This window comes from Dama dama, chromosome 11 (assembly GCF_033118175.1).
Source record: "Dama dama isolate Ldn47 chromosome 11, ASM3311817v1, whole genome shotgun sequence".
NCBI lineage: Eukaryota > Metazoa > Chordata > Mammalia > Artiodactyla > Cervidae > Dama > Dama dama.
In genome coordinates this window covers 61,368,850-61,384,607 of record NC_083691.1, presented here as the reverse complement: position 1 = coordinate 61,384,607, position 15,758 = coordinate 61,368,850, and the positions used below count along the sequence as shown (strand labels likewise).

The 15,758-nt window shown below is 41.4% G+C and overlaps 1 protein-coding gene across 10 annotated transcripts in view; it reads right to left on the bottom strand.

The window, feature by feature from the left end:
• Positions 1-9,366: 9,366 nt before the first annotated feature.
• The window catches only part of BCL11A (BCL11 transcription factor A), a 99,089-nt gene continuing 92,697 nt past the window's right edge, over positions 9,367-15,758 (bottom strand). For all 10 annotated transcript variants that reach the window (XM_061155392.1, XM_061155393.1, XM_061155395.1 and 7 more), the window contains one exon: positions 9,367-9,858. Coding sequence is in view for 6 of the 10 variants with exons in the window: in XM_061155393.1 (XP_061011376.1) it covers positions 9,757-9,858 (102 nt within the window). In the remaining 4 variants the exon portion in view is untranslated. The remainder of the gene's footprint in view (positions 9,859-15,758) is intronic.

Genomic DNA, 15,758 nt, shown 5'->3' with positions numbered 1-15,758 from the left:
TGTGCTTGAGATGATAGTAAAGTGTTAAACGCTCCATGAGACCTGATATTTTCAGTTTGTATTATAAACGTGGTCCATCTCTAGGAACTAACTGACCTGCCTGGCTTCAAGGTCTTCATCTTTATGCCCTTCATTGGGTAGGCCTCTATCAACAGTCATCATATAAGGAAGACCTTTTGTGGGCTTCCAGAGTATCGAACTGCTCTAGACTAGGGCAAGTGGGGAATTTAGATATACCATTGAACAATGTGATCATTGTCATCATGATAAGGATGACTACATAATCTGACACAAATACTATACTCACAGCAGAGTCCTTCCTCTAGGAAATTGCCAAGAACTTCAAGGATCATGTCCTGCTAGTCTCTTGGTCTCTGAGTTCCCTGTCAATCCAGTCTATACCTAGTCACACTCTTCCTAAAACTTTTCTATAGGCATACTTTTGAAAGACTTGTTATTGACTATAATGCAAACCCCTTAAGACTATCATTAAAGCCCCTCCACAAAATGGCTCCAGATTAGTTTCCAACCTTATTTTCCATGATTTTCATAGTAAACCTTTTTTTTCCCCTGCCTCACTGTTCTACCCATTGCTCTCCAAGCATCACAACAGTACCTTGAACTGACTTGCCCTCATCCTTTCTCTTCATCATCTAAATCCTAGCCTACCTTTGATGACCAACCAAAAGCTCAACATCTTTGTGAGTCCCAAAGAAATTATTTTCCTTTACATTCCTACAGTTCATATCTCACTTCTGAATTAACCCTATTGTGCCTTTTAGTTATTAATTGCTTATTATTTGCTTGTATGTTTATAGTCTTATCCCTCACATTAGGACCAGGAGTAGGGTGTTATAATTTTGGGGGGGGGGGGTTCTTTTTTAAATTATTTGTCTGTTTGTTTTTGGTTGTGCTACACCTTTGTTGCTGCGAGCGGCTTTCTCTCGATGCAGCGAGCCAGGGCTACTCTTCCTGGCAGCGCACAGGCTTCTCATTGAGTTGGCGTCTCTTGTTGGCAGAGCACAGGCTCTAGATACGCGGGCTCAGTAGTTGTAGCGCACAGGCTTAGTTGTTCCAAGGCACGCGGATCTTCCCAGTCCAGGGATAGGACTTGTGTACCCTGCACTGGAAGGCAGATTGTTACTCACTGTACCACCAGGGAAATTCTACAGTTTTTCTAGTTATCCACAGTGCCTAGAACTTCACCTTGCACATTGCAGGTAGAGAAAACCAGCTTAGCTGATGCTGATGTTCTGAGAGAGATTGTAGGACTGAATATAGGAGAAGTAAAGATGTCTTTTTCATGCTTCATTTAGATTACATTAGATGTAAATAATCAGTTACAGACAGCTCAGACGGCTGAATACCTGGACGTATCCCTTTATAGGTCATTTATCTTTGATCCCAGAACAAGAACTGTGTTTCTATTACTCCCTCCTTCTAAATTACCTGCTGTTATTTTTTCCCAATAAGACGGGGCCAGATGAAGAAACATCAGTGTATACTCATCTCTACCACTTGAAAGCAACTTTTAAGTGTGCATCCTACTGGTAAGGTATAAAGAATATTCCCATTCATTTGGGAGCTCTGAAGCCCCTTGCCTGGGACTGCTGTCTACGCTGGTAAAGTGAATTATATATTAGCATTTTAAAAGGCTCACTATTCTCACCACATCAACTCAACTAAGACTAGTTATTTAGGAGGATTCTAATTAATTTAATTCTCCACTGGTGGCCATTTCTGACAGGCAATGACTGTGCCTTTTACCTCTTTGCCTCCTTCCCCAGCACTTAGCTCTGTAGGTTGCTTATAGCAGGGACCTAATAAATATTTGTTGATTGAACAAATGAATGAGCCTTACTGCAGATGCATGAGTGAATTCTTCAGATATGCGTAACAAAATCAAACTCATCTTCCCAGCACCAAAGACAGAAATGTAAGCACCATGGGAAATACTGACACTGAGTTTGCTCAGTAGTTAACAGAACCAGAACCCAGTCAGCAACGCCACTTTGCGTATACTTCCTAATCAGTTTAATTAGCATTGTTTTCATATTATTTTCATATGACACCCCCAACCATGGCATTACATATGATGACAAAACTGTAGAATGAGATAGTCCCTGGAGGCCCATATATAGAGGTTAAGAGAATTCCAGAGTGAGGATTCACAGCAGCAGTACCAATGGTATAACCTCAGACAGGACATTTTAGTGTCTCTAAGCTTCAGTAAAACAGGAATAATAGTAGCAGCTGCCCCCACAAGGTGGTTATAAAGAAGACATAAGAACAAGGACATGCATGGGAAGCTCTTATTGTGGGACTCCCTGGTTGTGCAGTGGTTAAGAATCCATCTTGCAGTGCAGGGTATGCTGGTTCAGTCCCTGATCGGGGAACTAAGTTCCCACACGTCGCAGGGCAAATAAGCCAGTGCACTATGACTAGAGAGTTCAAGTGCTGTAACTAATACCCAAGGCAGCCAAATAAATAAATTAAATATTTTCATTAAAAAAAGAAAACGCTCACTGTTTTTCCCAGAACATACTAAATTCTCAATAAACATTAACTGGTATTATTATTTCTACTTTAACCTATGTTTTGCTCTTTACCAGGCAAAACAGCTGAGGATAATAAGAATTAGGTGCTCCATCAAACGTCACATTTTGTACACGGCCTGGCCTTCAGTCTCCAGGCACCAGAAGACATGTGGTGCTTTGCAACCCTTGGTGAGATACACAAGGTCTGTGGAAGAAGGCTGTCCTCCAAAGCTACCCTCCAGCAGAGTGAGGGGTAGTGAGGGACCTCCAACTTTAAGATGCACGGAAGTGATAAAACTCACCTGAGCATTGCAAATGTAACCATCTCCAAAATTTGAACATTTTAAAAACATGATAGCTTTAGATTTCAAACAAAAATCATTACAGCTTTTTTTTTCTGTGACATAAACTTATAAAGAAAATGGGTCTGCTAACCAAAAGCAAAGGAAAAGCGACTCAAGATGGACCGCAACCCCACATCCCGAAAGTTATCAAGACTGGTTGTCAATACCCCTCATCCTATGTGGAGTCCAGAGTATTCGTACTATTGTGACTGTTCTGTGCTGCTGGGTGAAAGGAGGTAGGGAGCAGGGTTTGTCCTTCCCTCTTTAGAGGAAGAAATGGGCCTTGAATGGGGTCAGGCACAGAGAGAGGACACCAGTTGGGTGAGCAAGGCAAAGGTAGAGCCAGGATTACAACCCAGAATTGCCAACTCAGAGACCAGCACTTTTCATCAGCCTGGATCAAAACTACCAGGAGTCCATCCCTGATCCATCACCATGTCAGAGGAAAAAGAAAATGCACTCTGGACGAGGGCTTCCCTGGGGGCTTAGGGGTAAAGAATCTACCTGCAATGCAAAAAATCAATCCCTGGGTCAGGAAGATCCCCTGGAGGAGGTCATGGCAACTCACTCCAGTATTCTTGCCTGGAGAATCCCATAAACAGAGGAGCCTGGAGGGCTACCATGGGGTCGCAAAGAGTTGGACACTCTGAAGCAACTGAGCATGCACACACACACACTGGAAGAAGCTGAAAAATGAAAAGAACTCCACATATAAGGCAAAGTGGCTACCAGCAAATCCATACAAAGGTGACCACTTTAAAAGAAAACTCCTGTTTCTGGGTTCTGAGCTGCGAGTGAGCTATTGCTCCAAAGAGGAGCATTTCCACTTTCATTTTTCCCCTAGTGTAGGGAAGCCAGCGACAGGTAAAATCAGGCACTCTGAAAAAAGAGCATGAGCAACACACCTTAGCACCAAAGGGAGAGAATTTTCACGCACATCTCCCTAGGCTTGCTTTCTGTGTGCCTGAGAAGAGAGGACAAATCGGCAGGGAGAGAGGAGCAGAAGGGACAACAGAAGTTCCCTTTGTGCATTACCATTTCAGGAAATTCAGGGAACTATCACCAAGGGAAAAAAATCCGGCAAATTACTTCCTCTCAGACCATCCTCAACAGGGATATTTGATTTGCTGTTGCTCCGTGAGGCTTCCTGCCCTCCTGCTCCTATTTCAGGGATGACTCTGTCTGCCCATGCAGGCCCTAAACAGCTGCTGCACACAGCAGTTGCAGTCCTATCAGTCTCAAGACATTCAACGTCAACCCATGTCCATTCAAAAAAGTAAACGTGAATCAAAGGATGGCTGGCCAGAAAAGAAATGGCAGTGGAAGACCTGAACACAGCAGGTCTAATAAAAAGTTGAGACTGAATTTGTACATCTCCATACAGAGCCAGGAGGGTTTCCCAGGTGGCTCAGTGGGAAAGAATCTGCCTGCAATGCAGGAGATGTGGTTTTGATCCCTGGGTTGGAAAGATCCCCTGCCAAAGGAAATGGCAACCCATTTCAGTATTCTTGACTGGAGAACCCCATGAATAGGGGAGCCTGGCAGGCTACAGTCCATGCATCCATGAGAAGTCACTTCAGTTGTGTCCGACTCTTTGCGACCCCATGGACTAGAACGCACCAGGCTCCTCTGTTCATGCAATTCTCCATGCACAAATACTGAAGTGGATTGCCATGACCTCCTCCAGGGGATCTTCCTGACCCAAGGATCAAACCTGCATCTCTTACATTTCCTGCAAGTGTGTTCTTTTACCACTAGAGCCAGCTGGGAAGCCCGGGCCATAGTCCATGGGGTCACAAAAGAGTCGGACATGACTTAGCGATAAACAACAAAAATAGAGCCAGGAACCCCTGATCAAAGGGGGATTTTTCACTTTGCACAGAAAAAGACTGTGCAGCCTAAATAGCATTAGTAAGTGGAATAAACTTCACAACTCAGAGCTGTATACCATTTCAGTCAACCCTCCATTTAGTTCATTGCTATCCCACCATCTTTGAACTCAAAATTAAATATCCCTAGTAACAGAATTCAGGTCATGCTATTGGCCATTTGAATTCTCTAACTGGATGTGATGAGGCCATGAAATGCAAATTAGGTGGGCGTTTCCCTTAAATCTTGCCTAGAAAATGGAACAGATTGTGAGATCTATTTAAGACATTTGAGATGAATTTGGTTTGGTGAGTAGCTTTTTTTTTTTTTATGCCCTTTAAACTTTAAATGCTGTCTCCCAGCAATTCGTGGGTCCTAAGTTCATTTCTACCATCAGAGGGGTGGATTAAAGGAGGAGTCTTTCCAGGTAGTGACCTCAATGCGCCCTGTCATCAGGATGCCGTTTAGAAACCCTTGAAATATGGGACACACTTACATACTCACCACTAGGACTGGCACCAAAAGCAAGCTTTTGATTTCATTCTTAAGTCCTTCTGTAACGCACACTTTTTCTGCCATTCCTGCTTCTGAATTTAGTAGGTCACAAAGGAAAGATTTGCAGCTTGAATTCCTTTGCACAGGAGCTGCAGGCTTGGGTTCCAATTCTGGCTCAGCCACTAACTGTGTGGTTTCAAGCTTGGCTCTCACTTTTTTCAAGCTGTGTGATCTTAGGTCCCTCACTTAATCTTTAGGCCTCTGTTGCCCTGGGCTGTAAGATGAATGATTGCTGTGGTTCCTTTCGAGCTTTAGTCTATTCTTGTCCTACCAAAGTTTTAGAATCACTAGTTAAAATTGATACTGTCATGTCTATAAAAGTGCTCTATGAAAGTCTGAAAGTGTTAGTCGCTCAGTCATGTCCCACTCTTTGCCACCTCATGGACTGTAGCCCCCCAGGCTCCTCTGTCCATGGGATTCTCCAGGCAAGAATACTGGAGTGGGTTGCCATGCCGTCCTCCAGGGGATCTTCCAGACCCAGGGATCGAACCCAGGTCTCCTGCATTGCAGGCAGATCCTTTACCATCTGAGCCTCCAGGGAAGCCCAAAAGTGCTCTATAAATCTTAAGTATTTCCAGGGAGCATTTTTTTAAATATAAAGCAAGGAGAAAGGCTATGTGATTTAACTATATATATATATATTTATTTTCTTAATGTATTTATTTATTTGACTGAGCTGGGTATTAGTTGCAGCACCTGGACTCTTTCTTGTGGTATGCAGGATCTTTTTAGGTGCAGCATGTGGGATCCAGTTCCCTGACCAAGGATCAAACGTGGGTCCCCTGCAGGGGGAGCACAGAGCCTTAGCCACTGGACCACCAGGCAGGGAAGTCCCAACAATAGGTATCTTAATTTACACTAAGATAGGAAGAGAAAGAATGACTGCTTCTGGATTTTGCTGGAATTGAGACATTTTTTACCTTAATGTCCCTCCAGAGAAGTGCAAACTGGAAAGTGTTATCTCCACTAGGGAGTCAGAGAAAAGAAGCCTCACCTTACTGTTTCCCTGTTGATGAAGAACTCAGGTTGGTCCTTGAAGAAGAAAGGTGTGCTTGAACACATGTGGTTTCTGAACTTCCAGTTGAACTCAATGAAATCTTCACAACTACTATGCAAATTCCTCAAATCTCTTCCCTCTCACTCCACCCAAAAAGGAGCCAATGTTGTGTGGCATGTAAGAAGAGAAACGACACCTACGAAACACTTCCATTCTGATCCTCTCCACCTCTACTCCCTGAGGACACTAATCTATATAAGAATAAGAATTCTTCGTAGGAATAAACATTAACACTGGGAAAAAAACCTGTTAATGTGAATAATCATCTTCACCATTCACCTCACTATCTAGCTTTCAAAAAAAAGAAAATCATGTCAGCACACAAGAAAACTGGAAAGATATTTCTTACTGCTTGAAAGATGGGACTTTAATACAAATACTCTGGAAAACTCCAAGTAAAAATGCCCAGGATACATTTAGCCGAGGTTTGGGCACTCAATTAGACCTCAGTAGGATCCAAGATTGCTCTTCTTCCCTAAGATTTTTCATTACCACCATTTTTGTTTGTTTTTTTGTTTCTTTTTTATCACCAGTTTTGATATAATCACTTTTCTCTCCAGCACCACCAACATTCAAAAGGCCTGGTGCTGGGTACTATAGAAACTACGGAGTATCCGCCACCATGGACCCAGACAGCTAACAGAAGTTTTTGTTTAGTGTGACAATCTGGACAGACCACAGAATTAATGTTCATAGACAAGGCTTGGGAGGGTGAAAACAATGTCCAGAATTTGGTCCCTACCTTCCTGAGAACCCGGGACTGTGTCCTCCAGTCCATGCTTGGCACATGCCCGGCAACCAATTAATCTCTCTGCAATTTGAAGTTTCCCTCTGGGGTGAGGGCAGATTGAGCACTCCGATCAGATTTGTCACTCCTTTCAGCTGCTTCCACCATTCATGGAGAATCATGACCTTGGTATATCACACAGGGAAATGTCTTCGCAAATCAGCCATCTTGCACGGGCTTTCAAAAGTTCTAGCCCTAGTGTACCACCATCATCTCACAATTAATTTCAAAAATGAATTTTTATTTTCTTTCAGTGAAAAAGGGTATGGGGGAAGATATGTGGAGTTTGGAGTTTGGGGTTGGTTTGTTTTTTGTTTGTTTGCTTCAGTGAGGGATCTTTCTTCTACAAAAGGAGGACTAAGAAAAATATACCCTTTACCCACTCCTTCTCCTCTCCCCAGCCATACCCCCATCCTACTTCTAGAGATACCATTTATTTACATACTGACTCCAAGAAGAAATAAGAGGTAGAGGTGGAAATACACAGATCAGAAATCAAAGTGTAGCAAGCACCAAGGCTGAAGTTGTCCCCAAATCAAGGATTGTTTGTTCTATTTCAGTCGGGTCTCCTTTGTGAAGCAGAGTTGTTTTCTAGGTATTGGCAAGGGGCTTAGCACGTTCAGGGAAGATGCTGTCCTGGAATCCCTAATGGTCTGAGGTTTCAGTAACAGAGGCAGAACGTGGAGCAGGGAATGTTCCTCCAAAAAATAACCCTTGTCTGGAGGTCCCACCTCACCTAGATGAGAGGAACTCTCAAAAATCCATCTAGGCCACCTTATCGACCAGAGGTATTTGTCATGGAAAAGTCACTGGGGAAAGGAGATGGCAAGAAGGGATGCTTGCTCCAAGCTCCCCTCTGCAGTGTGCACAGTGGTTGTAGGAAAAGACGTCTCTGTGTGCCCTTAGAGTCGACATCCTCAATCTCTGAGTGAGAGCCATACGTGTGTGTGTTGGTGAACGTTTACAGCTTGTGTGCTAACATCGTAAGAGACAACCCTTTTGACCAGTCACAGAGTTCAGTGGAATTAAGCTGACAAGACACCAGAACACTGGCTTCTCTACTCTCCTCAATGACATGGCTTTGGGCAAGCCCTTAACTTTGGTAAGCCTCAGTCTTCTCATCCACAAAGTGGAAGTCTTGAGATCTATTCCATTGAGGATCAGATGAAACAATGAATATGAAAGCACCATATCATACATAAGGCAGCACACAACTGTGAGGAGTCTTTATGATGAATAAGCAGGAAAGAATCCAGATGCCAATTATTTTGCTGTCTTCTCACTAGGCTAGGTAACCTAGCCAGAGGGTGAGTGGGTAAGATTTTCCCCACTTGCATTCACAGCCAATATGTAAATCTGCAACACACAGGTGTCTGAGTTCTATTATTTATAAACCTATTTTAATATGCTATATTGTCTCTAGTTCTCGTCTGGATCTCTAGGCAATAGAAAACACCAAAGTGAGAAAAGTTCTTTGCAAATTAACTGAGCCAGAAGGAATTTTTATCACTCATTTGTAGACCTAACTTATTTGTGACACTAATTTCTAAGGAATGGGGCGCTATTACGATCACAATAGAGTGTTCTGATGTGGAACTCCTTCCTCCTATCATCTTTTCCCCTTATAAAATCTGCCCCAAATTTCCTGGTGTGAGTAATAAAGAAGTTTTATGTTTGTTTGTTTGTCTGCGCTAAGATATATTTGCTGAAGGTTTGGGAACCTAAAATTAGAATATTTAATAAACAACTACTGATATTCATCATCTTCTTCGGGATTTACCACTAACCCAGTGACATTATCTTTCTTGAACTAAATTAAAAGACAAACTCAAATCCTGCATAGTAGCCACCAAAAGCATATATTTGAGAAACAGAATTCAGCGTGCCATATTATGCATTATTTAATGGTATGCAAATTGTAAGTCAGACAGTTAGGAAAACTACACTTCAGCATTAATAAACAGCAACACTACTACTACATTCATTATGATATTGCTATGATTTATTCCCAGCTTTTGCATTTTGATTCTCCTTGAAAATTTACGCCATCTGATAAGCAGTAACCTATTTCCCCTCCTACACCTCCTACCCATCCCTCAGATCTGTCCCTCCTTCCCACCTGATGGGTGTCTGCAGGACATGGGTTCAGAAACACAGTTCTAAAGCAGCTGCATTGTCTCATAAGCATTAATAATTAAAGAACAAACAAACACCACCTAAAGCTCCAACATTTATTGTGTCAATGTTAAGCACACTTCTTAAAAGACAACATAGAATGTATAGAAACAAGGGGTTTGGGGAACTCATGCTCATTTCCACAAGACAGGGAATTGGGTTGGCTGGTCTCGGAGGGGCAGCGGTGGTCCACAGACCCTCTCTAGGGGACTGATTCACTGTTCCAATGTGGGTCTGTTTTTTTGTTTTTACTTTTTATTAAAAAATATAAATAAAATGACACTGCAGGCCCGGGCAGGAAGGACACTGCAGGACTCTGTCTTCGCACAACGGCTTCTTGGAGGCTACTGTCAGAAAACATCACAAACTAGCAGGATGACAGACCACGCAGATGTCGGCTGGGCGGCTCACGTCCACCCCGCCCCTGGGGGTTCAAATTTTCTCAGAACTTAAGGGTTCTCGAGCTTCCATCCGAAAACTGCCACACATCTTGAGCTCTCTGGGCACTACGCCGAATGGGGGTGTGTGAAGAACCTAGAAAGAGGTTGGAGACAGAGGAGGGAGGAAAAAAAAAAAAATACAGGTGTGACTTGGCCCAGTGATTTTCTGTTCTCTAACTAGCTTTTTAAAAATTACAACTTAAACACAGGTTGAGCCACCGGCATCTTAAGCATGATTTAAACCTGAATCTCCCCACCTCCCCCACATCTCTGACCTCTGAGTTCTTTCCCACACCTCTCTCCCCCCCTCCCCCAAAGGACCCAGACCCCCTCCCCATCCCAGGATAGTCCTAATAAGCTGGGGACACACCTGGAAGGAAACACTTGCCCTTATGGCTGAGCAAACTGAGTAGGAAACAGTCCTTTGGTTGAGGAGAACAGGGGAGGGGGGAGGGAGGGGGACATTTCCTTAAAATAATAATAAAATTATAAAGAAACAAAAAAATAAAAATTGATGTAAAAGCAGCACAACGAAAACATGAAATGTTATCAAGTTCAACGTCAAAGCAGCCAACGATTTACAAGAGGCGAACAAATCTCTGAAGAGGAAACCAGAACTCAAAACAGTTGCTCCCAAATGGCACCAAAAACTGCCTGTAGTTTCTTTCAAACATGCAGTTTTCTTTTCTTTTTTTTCTTTTTGTAAGGGGGCAAGGCAGTGATGGAGGGAAGAAGGGAGTGGTTATTTTCCTTCGGGGCTCCTCCCTTGCTGTGTACATTGACTTGAAGCAGCAGAACTGGGAGTCCGGATGTGGGATGTGCCGAGGAAGAGGGCTACCACTGTGGCATTCCAGGCTTCGTTGCCATGGCGACCCGAAGCAGGGGCCTGGGGCCTCCTCTCCCCTGACTTGGCGCCGCAGGAGGCCCCAGGGTCTGGAGCTCGGCTGCTTTCCGAAAACCCCCCTGAGCGTGGAGACCTGAGCTGAGGGGCCTGCTGTTATCCAGGTGGGCTCTGGGGAATCCCCATTCCGGGCCCAGCCCTAAGTCACTGTCGTTGAAGCTCCTTTCGCTGATACCCTCATCAAGCCACTTTGTCAACCTGCTACCGATATTTAAAATCCTAACAGACAAAGTATATAGCTAGTATGGGCATGTACCACATCCACCATTATTTAAAAACACAGCCCCCCCCGCCCGTCAACCCATGGATTTGGGGGCCCTGCTTTAGAGGACAGACCTTGAGGAACTGGCTTAAATTGCCTATTCTGCCATCTTGTAAAGACCTGATAAATGCTCCCTTTATCACTTCACAGAAAGGAAAAACAGTATTTGGATCAACCATTGAGTTGCGTTCCGCCAAGTTTAGGTTCTTGAGTACAGTGACCCCTGTGAACTGTATTGGTCTCCTTTCCCACGTGAAAGGGAGGAATTGATCACCTCCCATGATCATGAATGACACTGGGAAATAGAGAGAGAGAGAGAAACAGGCCCATCCCCCTAAAGGCTGATTTATTGGCCATGTGTTTTACTAAATGAAACAGTGGCCTAATGGGATAACAAGATGACAGCAAGCAAAAGTGCAGACCCAACAACCCATGTCTACCATTTGTAGCTAAAGCAGCCCTGGAATAAATGTACATCATCCCAATTCCATCTGTGTTCTGATGTCCATGTCTCTAAAAAGGGGTTCATTTATTCTTAATTGGGAAGGTGGCAGGGCCTTAGAAGACAGGAAAATTTGCTAAGTGACTAACGCCTTTTAAAAGCTAACAATCTTTTAAAAAACATTTTTCCAAGAAGGTTTAAAGAGCACTGCCAATCCCATCCTTATACCAGCAAAAGTCCCACAATTTTTTTTCTTTTTAAATGGGAAGTCTGGGGGGCGGGGGGAGAAAAAAAAGAGTATAGAAGTGAACATTCTTGAAAACACCAGGCCCAGCGACAATGGAGGAACAAATCATAATGAAGAACACACGATTACAACACAGTCATAGGAAATCATGGAGCAGGGGAGGGGTTTAAAAAATGGAAATTCTGAATTTCCTCCCTCACTCTCAGAGAGTAAAGTGTTTGAAGAAGGACAGCATGGGGTCTGAGGCCTCTCAACTCCTTTTCAGGAAGGCCTGACATATCCCAATACCTTTGAACAAACTTTTAGTGTCTGTGAACAAACCATCTCATTTCCTTATTTCCCCAAATGAAATGATATCTAACTCCCACCGCTACTTCCTTTCAAGTTCTCACTTCCAGCATTATGAATATATACAGGATGAACTTATTGCATATACAGAAATGGTATTTAAATAAACAGTTCTATCACAGAATGCCCTGGGAAAAAACTCGGCTACTTCACACTTCCTGCCAGTGCTGGTACAAATGAAGAACCAATCTTACTTCTTAGCAACCTTTAAAATATGTCCGTCTCACTCTTTTTGTAAATCCTAAACAGAGAGAGAACGGTATGTGGTTTTGGGATGAAGGTACTACATGTAAGGCAGAGTGTCTCAGTTAAAATCTGTGAGACATAGTTATTTACTGTACTCCTGTTTATTGTTTTCAAAATGAAGATAAAAGAGAACATTTTAAGCACCAGGCATTCAAGTATGTAGAGAACACTGCATTCAACACATCAGGGGTATCACATAAATTTAACTTGAGAATCCTGAAATGTGTTCATCCTTATTATTTCTTTGTTTTAAAAAACTTTATTATGAATTCATCTACTGTTGGAAATGTTTTTTATTATTTAAATTAAGATTTTTAATTTTAGTGTTCCGGATGCAAGATGTCATTTATAAGCTATCTTCCTGTTGCCTAGGTTTTCAGGCTTCTATTATTCACACAGCTTCAGGAATAATATTTTATAGGAGGGTTTCAATAAGTCAGGAGATTGAGAACCCTGAAGAACCTGTCTCCCAATAAATTTATTTAACTTTGGGATTATGTAAATCAAACGCAATTTGTGATTTATCACCAGATGTTTGCACCCCTCCCCAGTCCCCATTTGATTTAAGAAATTTGAGCATACAAGCATACAGTATCCACCATTAATTCTGTCTGTCAGGATGCAAAACCTAATTACACTAAGAGCATCATATACTGAGAAATTAAAATGAACACTGTATAGAAAACCTGCACAGCTGTACTCACAGCGCCTAATAAAGGAGTGATAGGGACACACAGCAGTTTTATGGACATTTAATATGGTGAAGCAGAAGTCACCGTATCTGAAGCTGGCATGGCAATGAAGACTATTTCTCTATGTCTTAAACAGCATTCTGGTTGCGTTGGTGAAGCAAACTTATCTAAAACACATACATCTCCCCTCACTTCACTGCCAACTATCACGTTCTGTAAGTGCCCCCTCATGCCACCCAGCTCCTCCACTATACTCTCCCAAATCATCTCTTACCGGATTCCTCTCTGCCCCTCTGCTTTCCACCCAATCAAACTTTTGAAAAAAGTACACCTACTTTCCCTGTATTTTAGAAAGATAAAACTATTCTTGCCTCAGACAAAAGGTATTCCGTGAAAAGGCCACCTCACAAGGCACCAGGGCATAAGAGTTGAGCAACAGAAATGCTACCACAAGACAACAGAATGGCTTTTGTTTTGGTTTTTACAAAAATAAGAACAATGTCGTATCCATTCATCTACACTGGGAACAGGGAGACAGTATCACAGAGGTGCGTGTGTGGATGCTGCAACATGCAGTATTTGTAAAAATGACAACACAGATTTCTAAGGAGGGGCTTTTAAGACAGACCTAACTTGCTTTTCAAAGATGTTGCTTCATTTTATAAGTCTGTTGGTAGGCCAAAAGATAACTAAAGGGTATTCCCACTCTCATCTGCTATCAGTCAAAAAGACTCTGTAAAAACAGCTAAAACATCTGTCCCATCTAGGGTCCCTTAGGCTCTTAGAATCACAGAGCAAACCTTCAGGTATCTCAGGAAATCAGTGGCTGATTCCACACATTTGGCCAAAGCGGGCTAAACTCCTAGTTACTGCTTTCTTTTTCTCTCTTTTTACACCTGATGCTTTCATTTCTGGATTTTTAGATTTGAGGGGTGGGGTTATTCTGGGTATGAGGAAAGACTCTTACTCGGAAAGAAAAGAGCTGAATTAAAAAAAAAACAAAAAACCTTTTTTACATTATATTCTACCATAGGGCAGGTTGGGAGAATAGAAAAGAACTTTCAGACAAGAACAGCAAAAAAAATCCAGAGGGAATAAAAGTTTAAGATGCTATTACCAGTAAGTTTTTCATTTATATATGAATGGATTACGGCTAAGAGATGGAGGGAAAGTTTTTAACATCAGACTGAAAACACTTTCCATTTCTTGAAAATTATTCTAGAACTATAAAGTCTAAAAACTATTTCCATGGCTTGAGATATGTCTATTTTAATGTAGTAAGTACTTTATGTTCCTTTATGGTATAATACACGCATCAAAATGCCCATAGAAATAATCCTGAAAAAGACTGACTGGCCTTCTCTTAAAACCTGTTATTTTCTTGAAAGTAATTTACAGAGTGTGTCAAATGAGGACACAAGAAGCTTACATTGTGTACTTTAATTTTTTTATTTTTTTCAATAAAGGGACAAAATGGGTGTATGAACAGGTTAATGCAGACAACTGCCAAAAAAACACAGACAGTGGTTTTTCCAATAGAACTTAACAAAGACCAGAAACAAATACAATAAAAAGCCAGGTTGTAATGACCTTTGGTCATCCAAATAAAAAAAAAATAAAAACAAAGAAAAATAAAAGATCAAATTAAGTGCCTCTGTTTTGAACAGGGCACATAAGCAATAATAAATAGTGACTCCCATAGTAAAAGATAAAATTTCAAGTTACGACAAACAGCTTTCATTACAGGAATAGAAAAGGCCAATAACAAAATATTCTGCATTGCCATTTACAAAAAAGTATTGACTAAAGCGGGCTTTCTCTTTAATATGCTTTGCATATGAAATTCTTTCCAATCTAAATATAAAGCACCATTTAGTTTTTGGCAATGAAAAAAACTGCAAAACATTGTTTTTTTTTTTTTTTTTCCTTTTTTTTTTCTTTCTTTCTTTTACTGCATATGAAGGTAAGATGCTGGAATGTAGGGTGAGAGAAGGAAAGGGACAAAAAGCACACTACATAACAAACCAACGTTATTAGCTTGCAGTACTGCATACAGTATGGCAGCAGGAAAAAGGAACAAAAAGGATATGTACAACCCCTATGACAGCCATCCGTGTGACATTCTAGCAGGCTCCCCCAGACCGCCATTATATGGCTTTTCATCTGTACAATGTCACACTTTTTTGTTTCTCTCTCTTTTTTTGAAGCATACAAATAATTTGCACTATATTATCCTGCCAAATTAAAAAAATATACTGTGGCAGCCTGTCTTTTTTTTTTTCCACTACCAAAAAAGGTACATTGATACCTTTTAAGAGAACAAGCAACAGTTAAAAATACAAGCTTCAATATAAATACTATAGTGCCTAACACTAGATGAACATTTAATTCAAATACCATTCTAGAAATACAGAAAAAAGACCATAAATGTGTTTTAGCATAGGAATCAACATGAGTGTGCATTTTCCTATATTTAAGTACTATATAATCTTAAACCTTTCCCCAATGTATGTTGTTTTTTTTTTTTTTTTACAACCTGAAGAGCGGTGTGTATCCAAGGCATAGAATTTCCACTACCATTTTTAAATGGATAACAAGTCTTGTAACACCACCAAGACAATGGAACCCTAAAATGCAGTTCCCCCCTAAACATAATGAAGTGTTTTTTTAAAAAATTTTTTTTCTTAACATTTATATTTAAAAAAGTTTTGTACAAAAAATCCTTGCACTGTAGAAGCGAAAGCAATCATTCATCTCTATGGTAAGTGTATTCTGTTTTCCATTCACAGCGCTTGCAATGTTGAGTCCGAGTAAGTAAGCTCATTAGTCAAGTAAATGGCTGGCAAAGTTTTTTTT